The 21,550-nt window shown below is 37.9% G+C and overlaps 1 protein-coding gene and 1 long non-coding RNA gene across 6 annotated transcripts in view; one reads left to right on the top strand and one right to left on the bottom strand.

Moving 5' to 3' along the window:
* Positions 1–21,550, top strand: part of LOC140676457 (homeobox protein caupolican) — a 65,921-nt gene that overhangs the window by 30,993 nt on the left and 13,378 nt on the right. For 3 of the 5 annotated variants that reach the window (XM_072911534.1, XM_072911537.1, XM_072911533.1), the window contains one exon: positions 13,682–14,080. In XM_072911534.1, the coding sequence (XP_072767635.1) occupies positions 13,682–14,080 (399 nt within the window). Of the gene's footprint in view, positions 1–1,015; positions 1,763–11,005; positions 13,129–13,681; positions 14,081–21,550 lie in introns of those variants that run through there. The other 2 variants (XM_072911535.1, XM_072911536.1) reach the window with 2 other exon arrangements.
* The window catches only part of LOC140676464 (uncharacterized), a 132,474-nt gene continuing 131,967 nt past the window's right edge, over positions 21,044–21,550 (bottom strand). The window contains exon 3 of the long non-coding RNA XR_012048563.1: positions 21,044–21,116. This is a non-coding gene — a long non-coding RNA (uncharacterized lncRNA). The remainder of the gene's footprint in view (positions 21,117–21,550) is intronic.

Raw genomic sequence — 21,550 nt, 5'->3', positions numbered from 1 at the left:
TAATAACCCGTGAAATTATTCAAGTTGCGCGGTACGGGGTAAATCCCATGAGCTAATCTTCTCGGCGTCCATCGCTCGTGAAATTTTCAATGGGAGAACAATAGGCCAGAACAAATGTTTGGCTTATACACTGGCGCCAGAAATGTACGATACTGTACAGTATACAGTATACAGGGTGACCGCGCTTTGTCTATTGATATTTTCTCTATGGCAAACTCTTTCTGAAGGGCGCGGTATATGATGAAAATTTTAATTTATAAATTTTCTACTATAATATATAATATCGAGATATATTATTTATAATAAATATAGAATTCTTTTCAGAAAAATTTTGGAAAATATATTCAACATGATGAGTAAAATTAATATATTTATTAATATTTTTTCAAATGCAAACTGACATTCGAAAACTGGTTTTTCTTAAGATACAAATTCGCTGCGCTTAAAAGAAGACTTTGTCTTTGTTGAAGACGTTGACATTTGACAATAGGGCTATATTTTACGATCTCGCGGGCCTGGACGCGATATATCGGTTGGAAGAAATCCGGCTCCTCGCGCGCGCGAACGGAGCCAAGAAGAAGGGAGAGAGATAGAGAAACGCGGATTTATTCAAGTCTCTCGCCGTCGAGTTGACAAGAGTAGAGCCGCGTAAACACACTCGTTTCTCCTTGTTCAGCCGCGATCGTGCAGCATTCCACGACGAGGCAGGGCGTCGCGACGCCGATCGTTCGACGATACTTCCTCTCGGGGTGAATGGTGGGACAGGAGGGGATGAAAGGCGTCGCGACGTCGATGGATACGTTCAAAAAATAACTTTCGCATCCAATCGTGGACAGCCGGGCGGCCCATAGATCCCGCCCTTGGAGCAACGAACGATCCCACGATTGCTCCGTTCCATTCCAGTCGCCACCCATGATTCTTGGTGGGGATATCCGCTGCTTTCGGTTTTCCTCGCCAGAGGGGGAGCCGCGACAGAGAGAGCGCGGAGCCGGAGGAGCTCGCTGAAGTGGTGTGAGTGTTGCCGAGTCAGTCGCAGACTGGAGTGCCCTGTGAGAGCAGGGGACGGACCGAACGAACGAACGAGAACTTGTACTCTTCTATATATCCTAAGCGCGCTCGCGAACGCTTCGCTCGCGCGAAACGAATGTCCGTCTATCCGAATGTCCGTCCCGCTTCTCTCCCAGTGTCGTCGTTCCGATATCGTGTCTCGGAGTTGCGTTACGTGCCAGCTGTTTTCATGACGCGCCGCGTTAAAAACCTCGAGGAGCCGCTCCGTGTCGTCGCGACGAGAGGAAGCACTGTCACGCGTCGCCGCTGATCTCACGCCACGTTTCGCAAACGTCAAACAGGACCTTAACGTTAAAGTGCGCGATGACGTCTCATTGATGAATCGTGTGATTGCTGCAGAAAAACGTGCGTCATGAGGTCGGTCACGGCCGACCAGGACTTGGGCGCAGCCTGATGTCAGATCTTTGATGTCGTCGCGCTCCGTCTCGTTTTTCCGTTTAATGACGTTGTCGCGCGACGTATAGACACAGTGAAGAAAAGAGAAAGAGAGAGAGAGAGAGAGAGAGAGAGAGAGAGAGAGAGAGAGAAAGAGAGACCGCGAGAAAGAGAAAGAGAGTGCAGTGCGTGCAGGTGCGAGATTGTGTCGCATATATTCGGGGAGAGAAAAAAGGAGAGAGCTGTACGTCGACGCGCATAGTCTCCAAACATGTCAGCGTACGCGCAATTCGGATACTCGTATCCGTCGGCATCTCAGGTAAGTCACTTGAGCAATCGTTACAAATCGCGTCGATGCAATCAATGCTGAAACTCGTCGTTTTTCCAATATAACATCGAATAATTTAATGAACGAAAAGAGACGTAGCCGCAGACGTAGAGATGTTTGTATCTACTTAAAGTATAGATTTATAATCATACCCGGATATGTTTTATAAACTTATTAGATGGGGGGCGGGGTTCGATGTTCGTGTTTGTGTATTTCTCATTCATTTATTTGCGCGTATAATCGCGTGCATTTACGTAAGTAACTTGTTTCGCGAGGAGAGACGAGATCTATTTCTCTCAGAACGAGACACCGATCCCCGGTTCTTCGAACAAGCGGAATTCCACGCGACCGGTCGTTGCCAATAATAGCGCACAATTAACATTCGCGCGAGTTCGCCCGAAGAAAGCGAGAGATCGCCTTAGAGAGACGACAGGCGCACCTGTCTTCCTCGTAGGCAGACTAGAAGCTGCACAGAACGAGACGCGGAAACTCAGCGACGGCCGTCGCTCGAGCGCGTGACGCGACCGTGGAAAAGGGTCCTGCTGCATTCTAATGCCGTCACTTGGCGCTAAACGCGATCGTCGAATTCTGATCTCTAATGGACTTCCGAGTTCTCTCATACGAGAATCAATGTCGATACAAAAACTAGTTAAACAGTTATATTTGGAAACGATGCCCAGGAGTTAACGCATTTAACGTTAAACGTTGTTTTATCAAAGCAAGTTTTATGTATCAAAATGCAGACCAAAATCCCCTTGTCCTCCCTCCCTCTCGTGTACATAGCGCGCTTTAATTTATTGGCTCTCTGCAGCGAATCTGCGCGTAGAAGGATACGATTAATCGATGCGGCAAATGGAAAGAATTTTAAATGCGAATTAATCAGCCCTTCCCCCCATTATTTTACTGCATTCTTTTTGAAAGAAAATAGGAGATTAATTAATTACTTGCAGGTAATTATCTCTGATATCGAAAGTTTTATGTCAAAAACGAGGCTTTTGTAATCGATCATTTATGAAGAACAGGTCTCTTTCTCATCAATAAAGATATTTTTTACTTAATAAAATTATGGCACCTGAGTTCTTTTTACCACGATGATCGATATACGCGCGTTCGCGAATTTTCCGCGAATTTAATAGTAATTAAAAATTTTCGCGGTGCAATTTTACGCATAGGATGTTATTAGGATCAAGTAAACAAGTACAGAAGTAGAAACTTCTGCGTCTCTAAAGTCAGATATTTCAGATCGATTGATATATATAAATCGATATACAAATATATATCGGATAAATGTTCTCCAACTATTTACGTTTCCGCTGGATTACACGCAATTCCTCGGTTGTGAATAACTAGAATAACAAAAAAGTGTTGGCTAATTAATAATAAAAAGATATTTTCAAATAGAAGTGTAAATACTTGTTTGCTCGAACGCTGACGGAAAACGAGTTTTCGCCCGGTTTTCAGCTTCAATAACTTTAACTATGTCAACGTTATCTCGTTATTCGAATTTATTCCACTCTATATATATATTATAATAACGTATAATCAATATAATCAATATAATTTTAATACACGTACTGTATCTGAGAAATTGTACCGTTGGAACTGTAAATGTCTTTTACTATCATCTTATTTTTAATAATTTTTTATATTATTTATTGCACATAATCCTCGCCTTTCGGCTTAGAATGACTTCCAGTCTGTTCATACATATTGATTTTTATACAAAACATTTCGAAATTAAGATTAGAGAGAGAATTCAAAATTAAATCAAATCAGTTAAATTACATCAAATCAAATTAAATCATATTAAATTAAATCAAAATTAAAATTAAAATTAAAACTAAATCAAATCAAATTAACATTTCAGTTGCACCTGAGATTATAGACTATCCCATAGTCTCTGAGACTATAAACTATATAAAATCCATAAAAATAGCGATATATAAAATAAAATATAATATTAATCATTTTTTTATATAATATTAGTTTAAAAAATTTTCAATATTTATAGTCTTTTTATATATTCGTTATGTGATATTCGCGCGTTGTTGATGTTATATATAAAAAGATTGAAAGGAAATCAAGTTTTGTATGGATATCGTCTAAAAATACATCAAGAAAAACGTTGCAAATGTTTACAAAGTTTACACGAAAAATGATGATACTACGGTATCTTAGCGCATAAATCCATTTGTAACAATCGTTTGGTGAACACAATATTAAAATACGCTGTTGAATATGCGGGATAACATTAATGTTAACAAAACGTTGGATGATACGGCATTATAAAGATATATTATGTGTCGGTTGTCGAGTTAAATTAGATAGGCGGTAATTAAGATTCTAGTTCGTCGACGATGAATATTCAGCCACGCGTTTCGTTTGAGTTTTTCCTCCGCTTGATCCTGTACGTCGGAATTTCGCTGGTGAATTTATCGGAAATCGTTTGAATAAGAAAGAGATTCTATTAAATGCCGTTTAATTTATATTAGAATTAAAAATATGAAAGAAAAATTCCAGTTGCAGTTCAAATCATGGAATGTACCACACCACATGTATCAAGTAGATTGTAATAATGTTACGTTTAATGAATTGACATGTTAAATAAAAAAAATCGCACTCGAGATAGTTTTGTTTATTTTTTCTGATGTTAAGAATTCAAAAATTATCTTTCTTCAAAAAGATAAATTCTGTAAAACTTGTCGTGATACTCGGCTGGAAGTATATGACATTTCTCAAACATCCGATACAGATATTACAATTTTGTTCTTCATAGATGGGATCCCAAGTCGAAATTCTCTTCTCCTGTTTTCGATCTCAACTCTCAATCTAAGATTTACTTTGGTACTTTAAACAGTCAGATCACTCTCTTTTAAAACTATTTAATTTATAGTTTTGTCGAAAGCTCCAAGTGAGAAACTGTGTGTGATTACGGACAATTCAAAGTATATAAAGTAAGGAATTAAATGAAATTAAACTATGAAATCCTCGAGAATCCATAAAGGTGCAAAAATTAACATTAAAATGACAGTGAAATTTTAACGCGGGATGATACACGTGCGACGGCGCCGCGCATCGTGTGTTCTTCAAAAAAAGGAAGATGAAAATAAATAATGTTGGATAAAAGCGGCGCGCACGTAAAGTGCACCGAGGGTCGCGCAGGTGCAGCAATAATACGGGTAGGTCTGCCCGCATCGACCGCCACAGCCGCGAAGAATCCGTTGTAAGCGAGTGAGTGCTGTAAATTGCATTATTATTTGCCGCAACGTCAAAGTCGAAGCCATGTATCCCGGCAGCTTTGCCAATTCCAGCGGAAAAAAATTTTTAAAATTAAAATATTGTCTGAGACCCCTCTCTCTCTCTTCTCTCTCTCTCTCTCTCTCTCTCTCTCTCTCTCTCTCTCTCTCTCTCTTTCTGTCTTTCTCCCTAACGAGTCAAGAATCTGCATAATCGTGCTGATGAACAACACGGTACCTTCACTTTATAAATACCGCGTTATATTCTTGATTGATTCATTGGGACATAAAGTAATTTGAGGAGAAACTTCGCATCGTGCTATTTCGATGTAATCCGTACCTCTCGTTGCAACACATCTCTCGAGGTCCATAAGATTATCCAAGTTTTATGAATTCGTTAGAATATACGAGTATTGAGCGTGTAAACTTAAGCAACGTGTCTAACGATTACTCAAAATACTTTGATATTTGATTCGTTAATAGTTAATATATATTTTTGCAGTAAAGTATTCTCTGATACTTACTTCATTGGTATGCTTATCACACGGAAGAAAAAAATGTCTTCCCTCACATTCAATATAGATTAAATGTAGGTTACATGTCACGTTGACGATGAGCTGTTCATTTATTCATAATCTACATATATCGCGCAAATGGAGTAAGAGATCCGGTTGTACTGTTGGAAACGAATGATTAACATGTACATAAGCGTAGTAATTATGTATAATTATCTAAATGGCGTTACGAAATTTGTCATGGTTTACGAACAAGTGCGCGTTACACGTCCATGCTGTAAGATAATAACTACCTTGTACCGATGATTTCTAAGCATATGCGATAATTGATGTTTATACTCTACTTATAACGCGACTCTTCGTAGATGGAACAGCACGAGTCGTAAAATCTACAATTTTAATTACGCATTAATTGTATTCCGGTAGTTTTGATTGCTTTATTACATATTAAACATTTGCTAGTGATATCTCTTGTCTCCTTGAAATTATCGTAAGATTGTTGTAGATAAGAAACAGTAATAAGATATACACTGTACAGAATAAGTCGTAAAGGATATATATTACAACATCCTTCAAGAACGTGTTTAAACTGTTAGAAGACATTATGATAATCAAGGAATATATATATATATATATATATATATATATATATATATATATATATATATATATATAAAATAGATCACAGAGGTTTTTTTCAAATCGTTTTTTCGTTGGATTATTATAGAACTGAGGATTATTATAGAAACCAATAAAATTATTATAGAACCACGCTTCTTAATGTGCATTTTAAAGTACGCATACATATGTATATATCTCTCGTACGTTTGTGATCTCACGCGCATACTAAAATGGTTAAACTGGTCGCGATCGTTCCGTCATTCAGCGGCGTCGCTCTATCTATGCTCGAGCATCGTGTGTTCTGTTCGCTAACAATAAGTTACACTACCGTGATGGCAATAATGGGAATCGTGCAACGCGGTATATCGTGCACCGCGGCATATAATTACGACCGTCGACACGGAAGTGCCTCGGCATCCGCGATATCGATTTTCAGGATCGTGCTTTGTCGGTTCTCTGTCTCTTACTCTCTCTCTCTCTCTTTCTCTCTTTATCTATCTTTCTCTTGCTTTCATTCACGCCGCCCTCTTTTTGCGCTGTTCGCGGCCATTGTTATCGCGAGGGAATCGACGCGAACCCTTGGCAGAGGAGTGACGCGAGAGATCGACGAGCTGGCTCAATTGCGAATGTGAGCGCTTCTCGCTAATTCTCGCCACTCCTCTTGCTTTCATGAATCAGTAATTAGACGATATCCGAGAAAGAGAGAGAGAGAGAGAGAGAGAGAGAAAAGAAAAATCAAATAAGGAAAAGGCTATATAAAAAAAAACTAACATCCTTCCCTTTGATATTTTTCTCTCGATCATTACTCGCGTCGGTTAATTAGAATTTATTAAGGATATATCCGGTCGAGATTCGTGCGGAACTTTTATTCCCAATAGCGTAGTATAACTTTAATGATATACAAATTGCCGCGCCCGTGTAATTACAGAGTAAAACTACAACTTTGTTGTGGCCGGCTCCCCGCATCGGTTTACAATAATGCCCGACGAGATATTAGCCTTTCATTTTATGCTCTTCTCACGATCGCATGTCTGAAAAGAGAATTTCGTGGCCCCGCTCACTTCGTTAACTCGCATTATTATGCCGTCGTTATCCGGTTATACTTTGTTATTACGCGCTGTTTATCTCGTATCACGCGGGATTTGGCAGCGGCATGAAAACACCGTCGCCCGATGATTGACGGAATCGGCAATTACGCCACGAATTCTCGCACGTACTTGCCGAACGGTCTCGGGATTCTGTGTGTCTCGCTTTTACACGCACGTCGCGCGAAAACCGGTTGCCGGTTTTAAAAGTGCATGTGTCTCATCGTTCGCATAGAAACGGCCTCGTTTCGCGTGCGAGCGCGCGCGCGCGCGCGAATTTATCGCTTTTTTCGCGAATTTTAAAAGGATTGATGAAAGACGCGTGGAAATCGAATCAATTCGATCGAGAAACGTGTAATACTTTAGAAAGAAGTTTCATAATATTAAATTATTTTATCTTTTATAGTCCCACTTTGAAAGATATAATAGATAGAAAGACAGGTTGATGATTTATTTAGTTTTGGACTAAATCCCTTGAAATATAAAGAATAAACAATTGTGTAAAATAAATATGTAGAAAAATAATTTTAAAACATAAATTTAAAAAAAATTTATAAATTTATTTATTATTATAATTTTTCTCTCCTATTGAAATTAAAAAAGAAAAAAGAGAAAAATCAAAAATAAAATATACGAAATGCTAAGTAAAAAAAAAAAAAAAGTAAAAAGAGTTTCAGAATACATCACAGCATATACAGGCGTAAATAATATAACTATAAATACATTTTAGTCAACTAAAAAATATAAGAACACTCTTAAGCTGTATGTTATATAATATATCAAATTGAATATCGAACTTAAAAAAAGTAACTGTAAAAGAAAAAAGAGAAAGGGAGAGAGATAGAAGGAAAATCTGATTCGTCGTAATTCATGAGAGCGAGAGAGAGAGAGAGGACGGTCCTTTTCCTCGGAAGATTTAATTCCGGCGGACCAGAACGGATGCTCGTAAGAATTTCCCTCGACGTCGATAAAGGCTTCAACGAGCCGCGTAAAAATATCCCGTCGCGATACTCGCGACGTTCGCGCCTTCTTAACGTCGAGTTACCGCCACTTTAACAGCAGTCTTTAACGCTTCAAATAGATCTCATTGCCCTCCGACACGCGTGCGCGGTGACGTTTTTAAAGCCGCGCTCGCGGAACTCTCCTCCCGCGTTGTGTCTGTCGCGTCTCTCAGACGGACGTAATTAACGTGGAACTGTCGCCGTCCGCTCCCGTGTAATGCTTGCGACTTTCGTGACGGCTTCGCACGTCGCATTAAGCTCGTCGACTAACAATCCGTTCGTATTTGTAAACCCTTGCATTAACTATCATCTGTCGTATTAAACATTGCGCGTTAAACAATCTTTTCCGTGTCGTGCTATTAGAATTCTCGACACTGCTTTAATTTATTTGATAAATATCAAATAACTTGATTACAATGTTGTCGTAGAGAGAGAGAGAGAGAGAGAGAGAGAGAGAGAGAGAGAGAGAGAGAGAGAGAGAGAGAGAGAGAGAGAAGTAATTAATTATGTTGTGTCGAGTAGTTGGCTCCAAATACTTGGCTTTTCTGCGGCGTTGTTTTTCGCAAATGTACAGACTGCTCGAGAAGGCAATCTGGAACCGCTCGCCATTCTGTTAAATTTTAATTGAAGATCTCTTCTGTCCGCACATTATAAAAGTCTACGCTTGCTGGCTAATTTGTCGAGAGAAGAAGGGCCTCGTAATGTCGTTGTCGTACAAGAATTTACGCCGGAGAGGCCGAAGGGAGAGCCGCAAGATTCTTGTTCACTCTTGCCGATGGTTGTGATTTCGGTGAAGAGAGAAAGATACATGTCCGAGAGAGAAACTGTAGCTTGTGAAAGAGAAGCGGTCTCCGAGGAAAGGTAGACGAGCGAAAAGATCGACCACGCATTCAATCTCCCTTGGTCGCCATCTTTCCAGTATAAATCGCGCGTCCGCGTAATTGGTGGCTGCCAGTTTGTTGTAATGGATTTACGAATATACGTCTTTTAAAAAACGCAAATAACAGGATTCGAGCATCGTTGCCTGAGAATTTCAGTTGTTGATATTTCAGCTACTGATAAATTTTATGGCGAACAAAAGAAGAAATAAAAAGGAGGGAGAAATAAATAGTTGTTTACGCGGTTTGCGAAAATAGATTAAGGGTATAGTGTAATAAGAGCTATGCTAAATGTTTCGATTATTTTCTCGTAGGTGATATCGATGACGCATGATTAATCCCCAACTACTATTCAATTTCACTTTGAACACTTTTAATCCTGTTTATAAAGGTCGATCGCAACGTTATACGTACAAGATCTGTTTTTGGAGGACTTCGGCTTCTCCGGATTCTTTCGTTCTCCCCTCTCTCCCCTCTTACCTTTCGTTTACACCTATGAGCGTTCGTGCATGTGGCGCAGCCGCGTGCAACGATGCGTCGATAAATGACAGTGGGGAAATTTGTGTGTATTGATGAATGAAAACGTATGTATACAACGTAAAGGTTGGAAAAAAGGATAGGTAAGTAACAAAAGTCAACCCACGAGATCAACCCACGTACTTTTATAATAAAAACATAAATTAATGAAAACAGAATATCTTACTCTCTAGAGAAAATTCTCAGGGATTTCTTTTTTATTTAGAAAAATCTACGAATTGTTATGAAACTTTTAAAATTTTGGGGAATTATGGGAATTTGAGACTTTTGAAGATTATTGGGACTTTTTAAAAGAATTTTTTTTTAACACTCTCTTTAATAATATATTTAATGTCTTAAAATACTGAATATGCAATATGTAGATATTTCTATGTATATGTTCTTTATTGTAATTTTTAACAAATAATGAAAATGCATGTGGAAAATGTTAATCTTGCAAAAACCCCACTCAGTATTTGTCATATTTTTAAAACCTGTTTGAAACTCTTTATTTTTTTCTTTTGTCAAAAGAATTAGCAAAATATACATAATAAAAAAACTTATTTGAAAAAATTACACTTAAAAAGTGTAACTTCTCTAAAAACAATTTTCTTTATTCGAAATTTTGAATAAAAATATTTGAAAGTTCAGAGAATTTTTTACAAGATTTAAGTAGACATCCTGGAGAAAATAGTTTTCTCACAATACGCTTTATCGCCAGGTTCTTTTACATGAGATTCTCGCGATTGTAACACAATAAAAAGCGAATCTCAAATCACATTCTTTTCCGACCACGTCACATTTTGTCGCTACAAAGATCTTTACTTAAGTTGTACATGGTGAAAGTTGTAACTGAGAATGCTTTCTATCTCAACAAAGTGACGAATCTTGTCAATTTCATGAGGCAAATTATTGGTTGACTATCTTTTGATTAATCGTAACGATAAGCGACACTAATTTATTATTCTTAGAAGACGCCGATCGTATTGTTTTCTTTTGCGATAATAAAAATGATCCTGCGATAAGAATACGATAGCAACACTTCAGCATCCATTTGGCCTATTTAAGCACAGTTTAAATTTAAAAACATTCATTCAAAAATGAAGAAAATACTTTACATATTAAAAAAATCAGATTTAATAACTACTACACTGTCAATATATATAAATTATTTAGTTTTTTTTTTTTACACATAATGTATTGAATTTTCTGCATAGAGAGAGAGAGAGAGAGAGAGAGAGAGAGAGAGAGAGAGAATCATCTGATATTGGAAGTTTGAGAAAAAAGAAAAATTAAATCATTATTTCAATTGTTGATATATGTCAATTTCTTGCTATTATCGATCATTTATGAACAGGAAACTTTGGCGGTTTAACTTTCCTATGAAATTAATGTTAGATATGAAATTAATGTTAGATCACGACGGAATATTTCGTTCACGAAATCAAGCCAGTAATATCTATTTTCCAGATAATGAATAATCGAGCTTTCGCCACTTTTGTCTTTTTTTTCTTTACAAAAAAGTAGAACCTATTTGACAAATGATATCATTATGGAAACTACAATATAACGGAAGAAATTTCTTCACTGATGACGCATTTGTAAACGATCTTTAAGACCTTGGAATTATTTACACGTCCAGCCACGTGTTGGCAATCGCTTGAAAAAAAATACGTAGGCTCGAACGAAAAAATTCTCCGACAGCGGGATTCGTACGGAATCCAACACGGTTCGGCTTCTCGAGGGGTTACTTCGCCAACAAGCGCGTCGCGGAACGATCGGCGACAAGGTGAAGGCGACACGAGGGAGATAGGGCCATATCACGGCGACTCTTCCTGCACAACGAGATCCGAAGGGTTTTCGCGGCGGCTGCCGCGGGGGTGGAAGCGAGATCTTAAAAGGTTCCGGTGGGAAACCCAGCAGGGTGTGAATGGCTCCAGACACACGCTGGAGGTGCCCGGAACGTTTCGTTAGAGGCGAGAAGAAAAAAAGCGCGCGTCGAAAAGGGCGACACAAACACGCATGCATACATACATACACGCATAACACACACATACACAATCAAATGTCGCGTGTCGTTATGCGTGAACGGGGACACATGTGCGCGCGCACGTAACTCGAAGTTTCGCCACCACATACCACCGCTGCTCCACCACCACAACGAGAGTGTGCGGAGTCTTTGTTCGCGAAAGTTAGGTTTACCTCGTTCCTTCTCGACGGTCGCGCCGTCCCTTTTCCCTTCTATTTTTGCAACGCAAAATCCCGAGATATTTCTTGTGAAAATACGCGGGCGTATTGACGCGCGTGGAAAAATCGATGAACCCGAGATTGTAAACAGTACGGCTTGACATGGTGCGGAAAGGTTTCGTCAAATTTTCTCACAAAGACAATTAAGTAGATTCACATCGTAAATAATTGTCGCATAGATTTCAGACAAAGTTGTTTCGTTTCTTCCTCCAAATAAAAGAAATGATATACAATCGTACGACGATGTACCATTATATATTAATGGTCAAACTTTTGAGTAAACAGAAGATCTAAGTGAATAATCTCTGACATATATTGCGACTTAACGACCGAGAGACAATTTTGTCGTGCGATGAAAAATTTCACCAATACGTGTTTGTGTCTGTGTGTGCAAAAACTTCGCCGCGAATCGTCGTATTTTTCTAAACGTACTGACATTGAGATTGATAAGCGCGATGTCGCGCGGGCTTTTAATAATTCACGGAAGAGAGAGAAAGAGAAAGGCAAATACTAAATAAAAACGGGAAGAAATATCGTTTGTGAAAATAAATTCCTCGTCGATCCTATTCGTCACGCGCTCTCGTAGGCGTTTTCGACACGATCTACGAATAGAAAGATCTATATGTGAGCGAGTCAGATTTTCCAGAATGTTTCTCTCTCTCTCTCTCTCTCTCTCTCTCTCTCTCTCTCTCTCTTTTTCCTTCTCGATTCGTATAACGGAATGTGAGAGAGAGATCGGAGAGAAGGCTTTATCAACGCGGATATACAAGCCGACTCGCGCGGCGGCTTTCGAGCCTCTCGAAATAACTCCGCACCCTTGCCATATTAATTACCGGGATTCATTCCGTCCTCATTTACAATGGGCTAATTTAACGTGAGGCAACCTCTGCGCGCGAACACGCACATGAGACTGACGTCTTTCTGTTTATACGAGCTTTACGGAGCTATTAATCGTGGGGGAATAATCGTTCACGATTATTCGCCGAGATTCTCCTTCGATAAGACTGAGTGTAGCATGAAATGTACATTGTTTATCCGGAGTATCTTTTTAAAGATCAAGAAGATGTGATTATTAAAGAAGACCTTATCGCGTAAAATTTTCGTATAAAAAAAAATAGAAATCGTAAAAATTTTTTCTCACCTTTTATTTTGACAAAAGAAGACTATCATTAATGGCATTACAAATCTGTATAGCGTTATTTTGTCAGAGAAATCTCTCCCTCTAGATCAACTTTTTCTTACAAGATATTCTTACAAAGTGCGTATCTATTTAAATTAATGAATTCACCTTGTTAGAGATTATTACTTTATATACATATATGCAATGCCTGCGAATTGACTTCTAATCAGCCTTTTTACAATATTTTCGCATTTCATAAATGTATATATATTTACTATTCAACATATTCATGCCAGTGAATATCGGGAAGTCGTTGAGGCGATGTAAATTGGCTAAAAGGCAACGAAAAAAAAAAAATAAATTTTTTTTCTTCGTCTCTCTATAATCATACATGCATATGTAGTACATATGTATATCCTTATCGCGATATGTCTATGCATATTTGCGTGCGAGCAGCTGCTGTTTTACGTGTTATTTATATGTATCTGTACTGAAAAATGAAGAGAATGTAAAATGAGAATTCATTGAAAGAAAACAAAGTCCTTCTACAAACAACTGCATATACATGTGTTGACTTAAAACAAGTTGGAAAAAATTAACTTTTCAATTTCCCGAGGAAATATATGGAATTCGTTTGTACGTCGCGCACGTGCAATTATATTATGTTAACCATCTGCGTCTTTGCTTTCAGCTTCTGGTGAGCGGCGGACAACCGACGACGGCAACGTCGCCGGCAATGTCATCGGGGAGCGCGTTGAGCCCGGGTGGTTTATCGCCCTCGTCGACGGCGACAACGACGACGGGGATCGGGCCCGCTGGCACCGGCGGCGCCACGACTCCCGTGGGTGGTGCCGCCACCGGGCCCGGTTGTTGCGAGAACGGCAGGCCCATGATGACGGACCCCGTGACGGGGCAAACGGTGTGCAGCTGTCAGTACGACAGCGCCGCGAGATTGGCGTTGGGCGCTTACCCCCGGCTAGGGCCCACCGCGACCTCCTACTCCTCCTACCCCACGCCGACGCCATCCACCACCGATCAGGGGCCTTACCCCAGTATCGGTATGGACAGCTCCGCGTTCTACCCGCCATTGGTAAGTTAATAAGTTATTTACGTATTATTTTCTGATGAGTAATATTTACTTATTTAACGCACCTGCGTTCTGCGGAAACATAAAATATAATAAAGAAAAACAAGAACAAGAGATTTTTAATAACATGCTTGGAGCATCAACAGATGATATTAAGTATAATTAAAATAATATTTTCGTGAATCTTTTGATCTTATTGTTAATGAATTTTTTTGATACTGGTTCGTGATATTAAAAACTTCACAAAATTTATAATATTATGCTAAAGATTAATTTAAAAGAGAATCATTAATAGGTATATACATATACATTATATAATATATTGATATATCTATATTATATTTATATTATATATTTTTATATGTTTATTATATGTATTTTTTGTGTTATTAATTTTGGCATTTATCTACCGATTTTAACCTCACACAATCGACGATCTATTGATATACTCTAATTTAAGTTATGCTCTGCTACATGTTAATACATATCACACAAGCTCATGTGATCCATGAAGGATCGACCTGCACTTTAACGTGTTCCGCAACGTGTAAAGCGGCCGCTGCCGGATGCAGATTGATCGGTTCGTCGTACTAGGCGTACCGGGCGATTATTGCTCCTCCAGTATTAACTTAAGACGGATTAGCACGTGGTGTTGCCGCGAATTAGCTTGGAATCCGGCGACGGTACCCTCTTTCGGACGTCGGCCCCTCGGCTGAGGAATTCGTGCGTCTTTGCAGGCTGCCGGGTACCGGCTGCATCAAATTATTCACCCGTCCCTTTCTCCTAGAAGCGGCCGATAATCTCGTTTAAGTTTCGCTTCGCGGAAGACACGTCGCTCATTACATTTTCAAGGGGCTGCCTACGGTGACGAATTCGCACGCATACGTCATCAAAGAATTCTTCTCAAACGATTGCGGGTTGCTTCAGACCTGGCTCCGTCGCAAAATGTCAGGAATCTCATAAAATGCATCATGCTAAACTCGTTTAACGTTATAATTTTCGCGACACAATTTCCTTCGCAATTTTATTTATATCTTGCACAGCGTTGAAAATATTTTATGGATTAGAATTATGTTTAAAAATATAACATTTACTCGAGTTTTTTCATAAAAATGGAGAAAGTAAAGATATTTTGCGTGTATACGTGTAAAAAATTAATTCGCGTAAGATACACAAAATTAAAGAAAACATGCGATCGGATTATTTTTTTCTCCAATTACCGGAATTTTATGATCAAGAAAACGAAACAGACGCATCGTTGATGAGCGCATTCGATGCCATCTCAAATCGGAAGAAAGTGCAGCCAATTAAATTTGAATTTATCAGATGATTATACTAATTGGGCGCTTTTAGACGGCTTTGTCGATTACTGATTCTTCGCGTGGCCAACGAGACCGAAATAGAACTGCCGCGGAGGAGAAAATTCAGGAAAAAGGAATCGCCACAGCAAAGTTAATTAATAATGATATGGTCGGAAACTGTGCTTCACTTTTACATCGTGATTCGATGGCACGGCGATTTATACCCGTTACGATTCATCGCGTGTAATTTGTACACGACTTATCTCGTAATGAAAATCAACGAATACATTTATCATTTGAAGACACTTCTCATTTTTCATACGCAATTAGTAGTACGACATGAATTTGTAAACGTAATTTTTTTAATCGCGCGTACGCAAAGATCCTTCATCAGTCAAACTTTGTGAATCAATTAGAGCAACGATTCGCATATTTATGAATGTTAATGAATACTCGTGAAATAATTGAGATATCATGACTATTTGATAAAAATGCGAGCCTACCGGTCGAGAGAACATTACTTTCGTACGCGTGAGTGTATAATTATCGTTAAAATCAACTTTTATAATAGTAACGTACTATACATGTAGCACATAATCTATCTATAGTAGCAATTCCGTAATGGCACGAGGCGGCGTGCCATTGACGTGTCGTAAATGTGTCATTACCACATATCAGATACGTATGCGGCTATCGCTACAACACATTTTCATTTTCGTCATGCTTGTACGACTGAAAAAGCCATCGGCTTTTTTGATGCCGCCGTGTAATCAGTACACACCGGTAGATAAACGCTGATACGAGAGAAAGAGAAAGAGAGAAAAAGAAAAAGAGTACAATCCTTATCTCAACACATAGTCGCGTAAAAATTGTGATCAATTCTGCGATTTTATATTCCTGCAACGCGCGAGTATCGCGACTCGTTATACTTATTCTGTAAATTAACTTATTATTAGAGCGCGGCGATATCATAACTATTTATGATCTCGGACGTAGATGTCGAGATTTACTACTCTAATAAAATGTCCTGTATGTATTATTTCACAGTCACTTTCACATAATAATAATATCGCGAGGTTAATGTAGTTAATTAAACTTGTCTAGTGGATTGCAAACACGCGTTAAGGTCGCGGATTTATCACTAGATCTAGATGTTTGTCGCGGGATTAGCAAAAACTACGAGAGATCGATATTAATAATGTCAGTTTATCATAGAGCCTATGTGACAAATGAAGTAAATAAACAAAGAAGAACAAAACAACAAACATATTAAAATTACAATATCAGATTTACATTTATGATTTACGTTTTATATAATTTACACATATATTTCAATATATTCTCCGATTTCTCATAAACATCGTGGCATACGCTTTTTTTCAAAGCAAAAAACATCGTATACGACACAATATTCTGTATACGATACACATTGCGAATGCACGCCGAGTGAGATCATCTCTCATTCTTTTTCTCTTTTTCTGTTTTCTTTCTTTTTCTCTCAAACGAATCGGCGTCGAAGAGGCGGACAACTGCAAGGACGGAGGAAGGAGAGAAATGCTCATCGCTCTCGCGTAGAATGCGAACGAGTTTATAGAATCAATACACGGGATGTGCCGTGAAACAGAGAGATGGCAGAACTACCGGGGGATGCCGCGGCGACGAGAGTGCGCGAACGCGAGGGAGGATGAGTGGAGGACTGCCCGAGATAGGGGAACGACAGTACACGCGAGAGCTTCGTCAGTTGATGGATTTGCCTTACTTCGGGAGACGCTCCTTATAGAAATTTTCAAGATTTTTTCAGATATAAAATAGATTCTGGTTAAAGAGAGAGAGAGAGAGAGAGAGAGAGAGAGAGAGAGAGCGAGAGAGAGAGAATGCTTAAATTTATTCTAAATGTATATATAGCGCGATCTAAATAAATACGTGTATTAATACGATAAGAGGAAAAAATTAGAAATTTCACTTTTATTCCAATTTTTTATCTAGAATCGCAACAGAAACAGCTGTAAAAAATTCATATTATTTCGCAAGTTATAGATTAAGTAAGATCAATATATTTTTATAGAATCATATAAGAAATTCCATTTTCGTATTTTATTATTCCATCAACGATGTGATGATAAATTTTCACAAACTTGATTAATCTTTAGTAATTGCATATCGAAGTGAAGATGGATAAATCTCTTCAAATATTAGAGCGGATGAATAATTAGGATATTACGAAATTATACTTTTTTAGTTCTTTAAAACTCTATAAAATATGACAGAAATTGGCTATCAATGATACACGTGATATCAACGTCAAAATATATTGTTTATTTAATCCATTAATACATCAGAGTGTCAAGAGATAATACATCCATTATTATGTCTTGACACTCGTTTTGGCGAGATGTCAAGCGATAATAACGAGAATGTGCTTGCTATCCTATAATATTAGCGCGACAGCGTGATACACGAAACTCATCCAACAAAACCGAGTAACACAATAGTAACATTTCGCGATTGTAGCACGCGTGTCTTACCGTAATACAAAAGTCGTAACGTTCTGATTCTGATGCCGTGTGTTATTTTACGGCTCATTGAAAAGCGTAACACGCGTAGCTTTCTTAATCGTAGATTGTTACGCTTTTATAATTGGCACTTAAGCGCGTTTGGCATGCAATGTAGTCACGTGCAGCGTGCACATACAATTGCGCGCGTGTGCATCCGTGAATTATACGAAAATTATGTTGCTGAATATTTTTGCATCCACGAGTTTTTGAATTTATGAAAATTCTCAATTTTAACTATGCGTGATGATCAATGATTAATTTTCGATATTAAAATATAATATTTTTATAATATATTAAATGACCCGTAGATTCTTATAAAAGCTCATGTACAAAATTAGAAAGGATGATGGGTAAAATAGATTTCTGCTTAAGAGTTTAACATAAATTATACGTGTTTTGTTTTATAGTTTTGAACTGTTGAATACGATGATATCAAAATAATATTATTATAAAATAATATTATTTAATCTCTTTAAAATGAATTTTGACCATTTTTCCATGAACTTAGACAAATAAAAACTGGTATTATCATATTCAAGTTCTCTTACTTTTGACGTAAGAGGAACGTCATACTATGTTCAATAATAAGTGAATAAAAGATTTTATCGTGTATCATACACTCTGGTATATAGTTAACTTATAAATTGTTTTGAGTTTACAGAAACAAAAATTCTAAAAAAAAATTGTTTTGTAGTTTATAAAAAAATTATGTATCTTCTCATATATCAATTCTCAATTTTTTAATAAATTAAAAAAAAAGGATTTATTTTTATCACGTGTAAAATGAAAAAAGGCCGAAGTGAAACTACTTTGATTTTATTTCGAATATTTTCAATAAAATTCAATTATTTAAAATATGTTTATCGATAGTCATCTTTTTTCAAATAATTATATTTTTTCAAACCTAGAGAGCGAAACAACTATATTTTTTTTCTTTGAAATTCAAACTTTCTGGTTTCTGAATTGTAATTAAAAGTGCGTTTTATATATTTTTTACATCTTTATAAATAACGGTAATAAAATTTTGTTGTTGCATTCTTATTTCTAAATAATATCTGACATATTTATTGAAAAAAAAATTAAAAATTCAATCTTTATAAAAATGATAAAAGAACAAAATTTACTTGCTTATATCACATTCACTGGATAATTTTCGTTACAAGTCATATAATAGTGTGTGGTGTTCTTGGATAATACAATTCATCGTTGTGTCGGTGTTTCATGTGATGCTCCGTGTGTGGGATGGTCGTCGTCTCCGAGTCGGCGAGTTTCGATGTAATTGAGACCGATGAGCGTGGATACGCGATAAGCCGAAGGACAGAACGCCCTTCGCGTTGCGCGATCCTCCCTCGCGCGTATTGGTTTATAGTCCTGAGAGACCGAGCGAAACCCCAGGAATGCCATTTGTCGCACGGGACGATGTGACACGCGGACGTCATAGTTTTGCACCTTTATCGGCATAAATTGCAGTCCAGCCGGTCAATCGTTCGTGGAATTTCAACGTCGTAGGCGCAATTTGGCGCACGCGACCCGGCACGCTTGATACGACAATGTAGCCCGGAATGCCATAGCGTTCCTACTGTCGGGAATTTTGAGCATTTTGACGAGGGTATGCGTCCTTCCAGCAGTTCCATTCATTATCGAAACGATATCATTTGTCTGAAAGCGTGCGCGCGCGCGAGAGAGAGAGAGAGAGAGAGAGAGTTTGTTTCATAAAAAATTTACTTTTGCATGATGAAAACTATGCGGTATTCCAGCGATGAAACATTTAAGAAGAGTATCGTGGAAAAATTATTCCTCTAACGATTAAATAATTATATAGTCTCTCGGGACTCTTTTCTCGGGGACAAAGTCGTTTGAGAAAATAATCATGAAAGTCTATCGATATCCTCGCTAATAGCGCTTGTGTTACATAAGTAATATAATTCAAAGCTTGTACATTATATTTGAAAAATGTAATGTGCCAATATCGATTAATCAGTAGGCAAATGAAAATAAAACAATTATCGGGATTTTGACGCTTTTTCTAATATTACTTCATTACGTAATTCTATAAATATAATTGTGCATATAATAAGTGGACAAGGTATAAGATATTAGATCTGTCTGTATGTGTGTTACTTGTGGTTTTAATGATTGTAAAATTAATAATAAATGAAATAAATAATACTATAATTATATTTGAAATGAAGTAAATATAATATATAAATATATAATAATTATATAATATTAATATAAATTTATAACGTAATAATATGATATATAATAAAAATATTAACATAAATTTTAATAATATTAATTGCATAACTATAGAAGCGAAACATAAAACTTTTATATTACAGTGATGTAATAATTGTTATAGTCTATTAATTTCCATAACTACATTGATATTTTCTTGTGCTTAATTGTAGTTATAATCGTTCTTTTTTTTTTTTTTTTTTTTTTGCTTTTCTTCCTCCATTACTTTCTCAAGTCTCTTTTTATCGGACAGTTGAGCAGGAAGCACGTGCTTCTGATGATTCAAATCGGCCGGTCTGATTCAACGAGCATTATAATATAATAAGAATGGAATTAGCATTGAAAGGAGTGGGTGGCGCGGCGGGTTGTCGAAAATACCCTATAAGAACCCTGTAAGACCTTTACAATGCGCGCAGAGTGGTTATTAAAAAGAAAACGGAATAAACCTTATCCATTTTGCACGGACATAAATATTTAAATATCTATTGGTTGAAAATTTCGTGTCCGCCGACTATGTAAATATTGTTGTATAATTTGCCGTTTATTGAGATCAATATGCAGTCGGCAAGTATTTTAAACAAATTACGACAGATTGCTCTATCGATTACAACATACATGTAATGTATAGATAGAAAAAAATAGAGAAGGTATTTTTTCACGGAATAGATATACGTGCCCGCGCTTTTTGCAACAACCTATAATAGCTGTTGCATTAGCTTATCCCGAGTCTAGGGAGTCAAGTTAAAACCACCTTGCGTTCCCTAATGCGTTCGCATGCGTCGCAAGATTTGGGGCGCGCGCAACGATTATTGCCACCTTAATGCAAACGCGCTCAGTATAATCGGTTATACCGAGCGACCGGTGACCCTGGTGTGACTGCGCAGCCGTAACAATAGTCCGAGGCGTCGACGTCGGACCACCCGCAGTTCGCCATTAAAGCCGCTTCTGAAAAGAGGAGAAAATAAAGACGGAGATATATACGTGTGCGGGAGCCACATTCGATGAGGGCCGAGGGCCGAAAGAGAGAGCGAGACGGAAAAAGAAGTCAAGGGCACCCGTAAGGGCCTTCAAAAATCGAAACACGAGTTAGGGGCGAACAGGGAATTAAGAATCAGAACGCCCGACGACGACGATGACGACTAGATGTAACATGAAACTCTGTGGCGCCAAAGACCACCATTCCTAAGCTGTTGCGCTAATAATATCACCCCATTGTGCTACCATTAGAACCGTATAACGTGCCGCCGTTTCTTTCCTTTTCTCACCTGCGTTCTTTCTCTCCCTTTTTATTTCCTTCCCTTACCTTTATATTCCTATCTCACTCCTCTCCCTGTGGCTTCTCTTTTCCAACACGCTTTTATAATGCACCTCGGGACGAC

The sequence above is a fragment of the Anoplolepis gracilipes genome, chromosome 2 (assembly GCF_047496725.1).
Source record: "Anoplolepis gracilipes chromosome 2, ASM4749672v1, whole genome shotgun sequence".
Taxonomy (NCBI): Eukaryota; Metazoa; Arthropoda; class Insecta; order Hymenoptera; family Formicidae; genus Anoplolepis; species Anoplolepis gracilipes.
The sequence above is the reverse complement of the archived record's forward strand: the minus strand, read 5'-3'. Positions and strand labels throughout refer to the sequence as shown.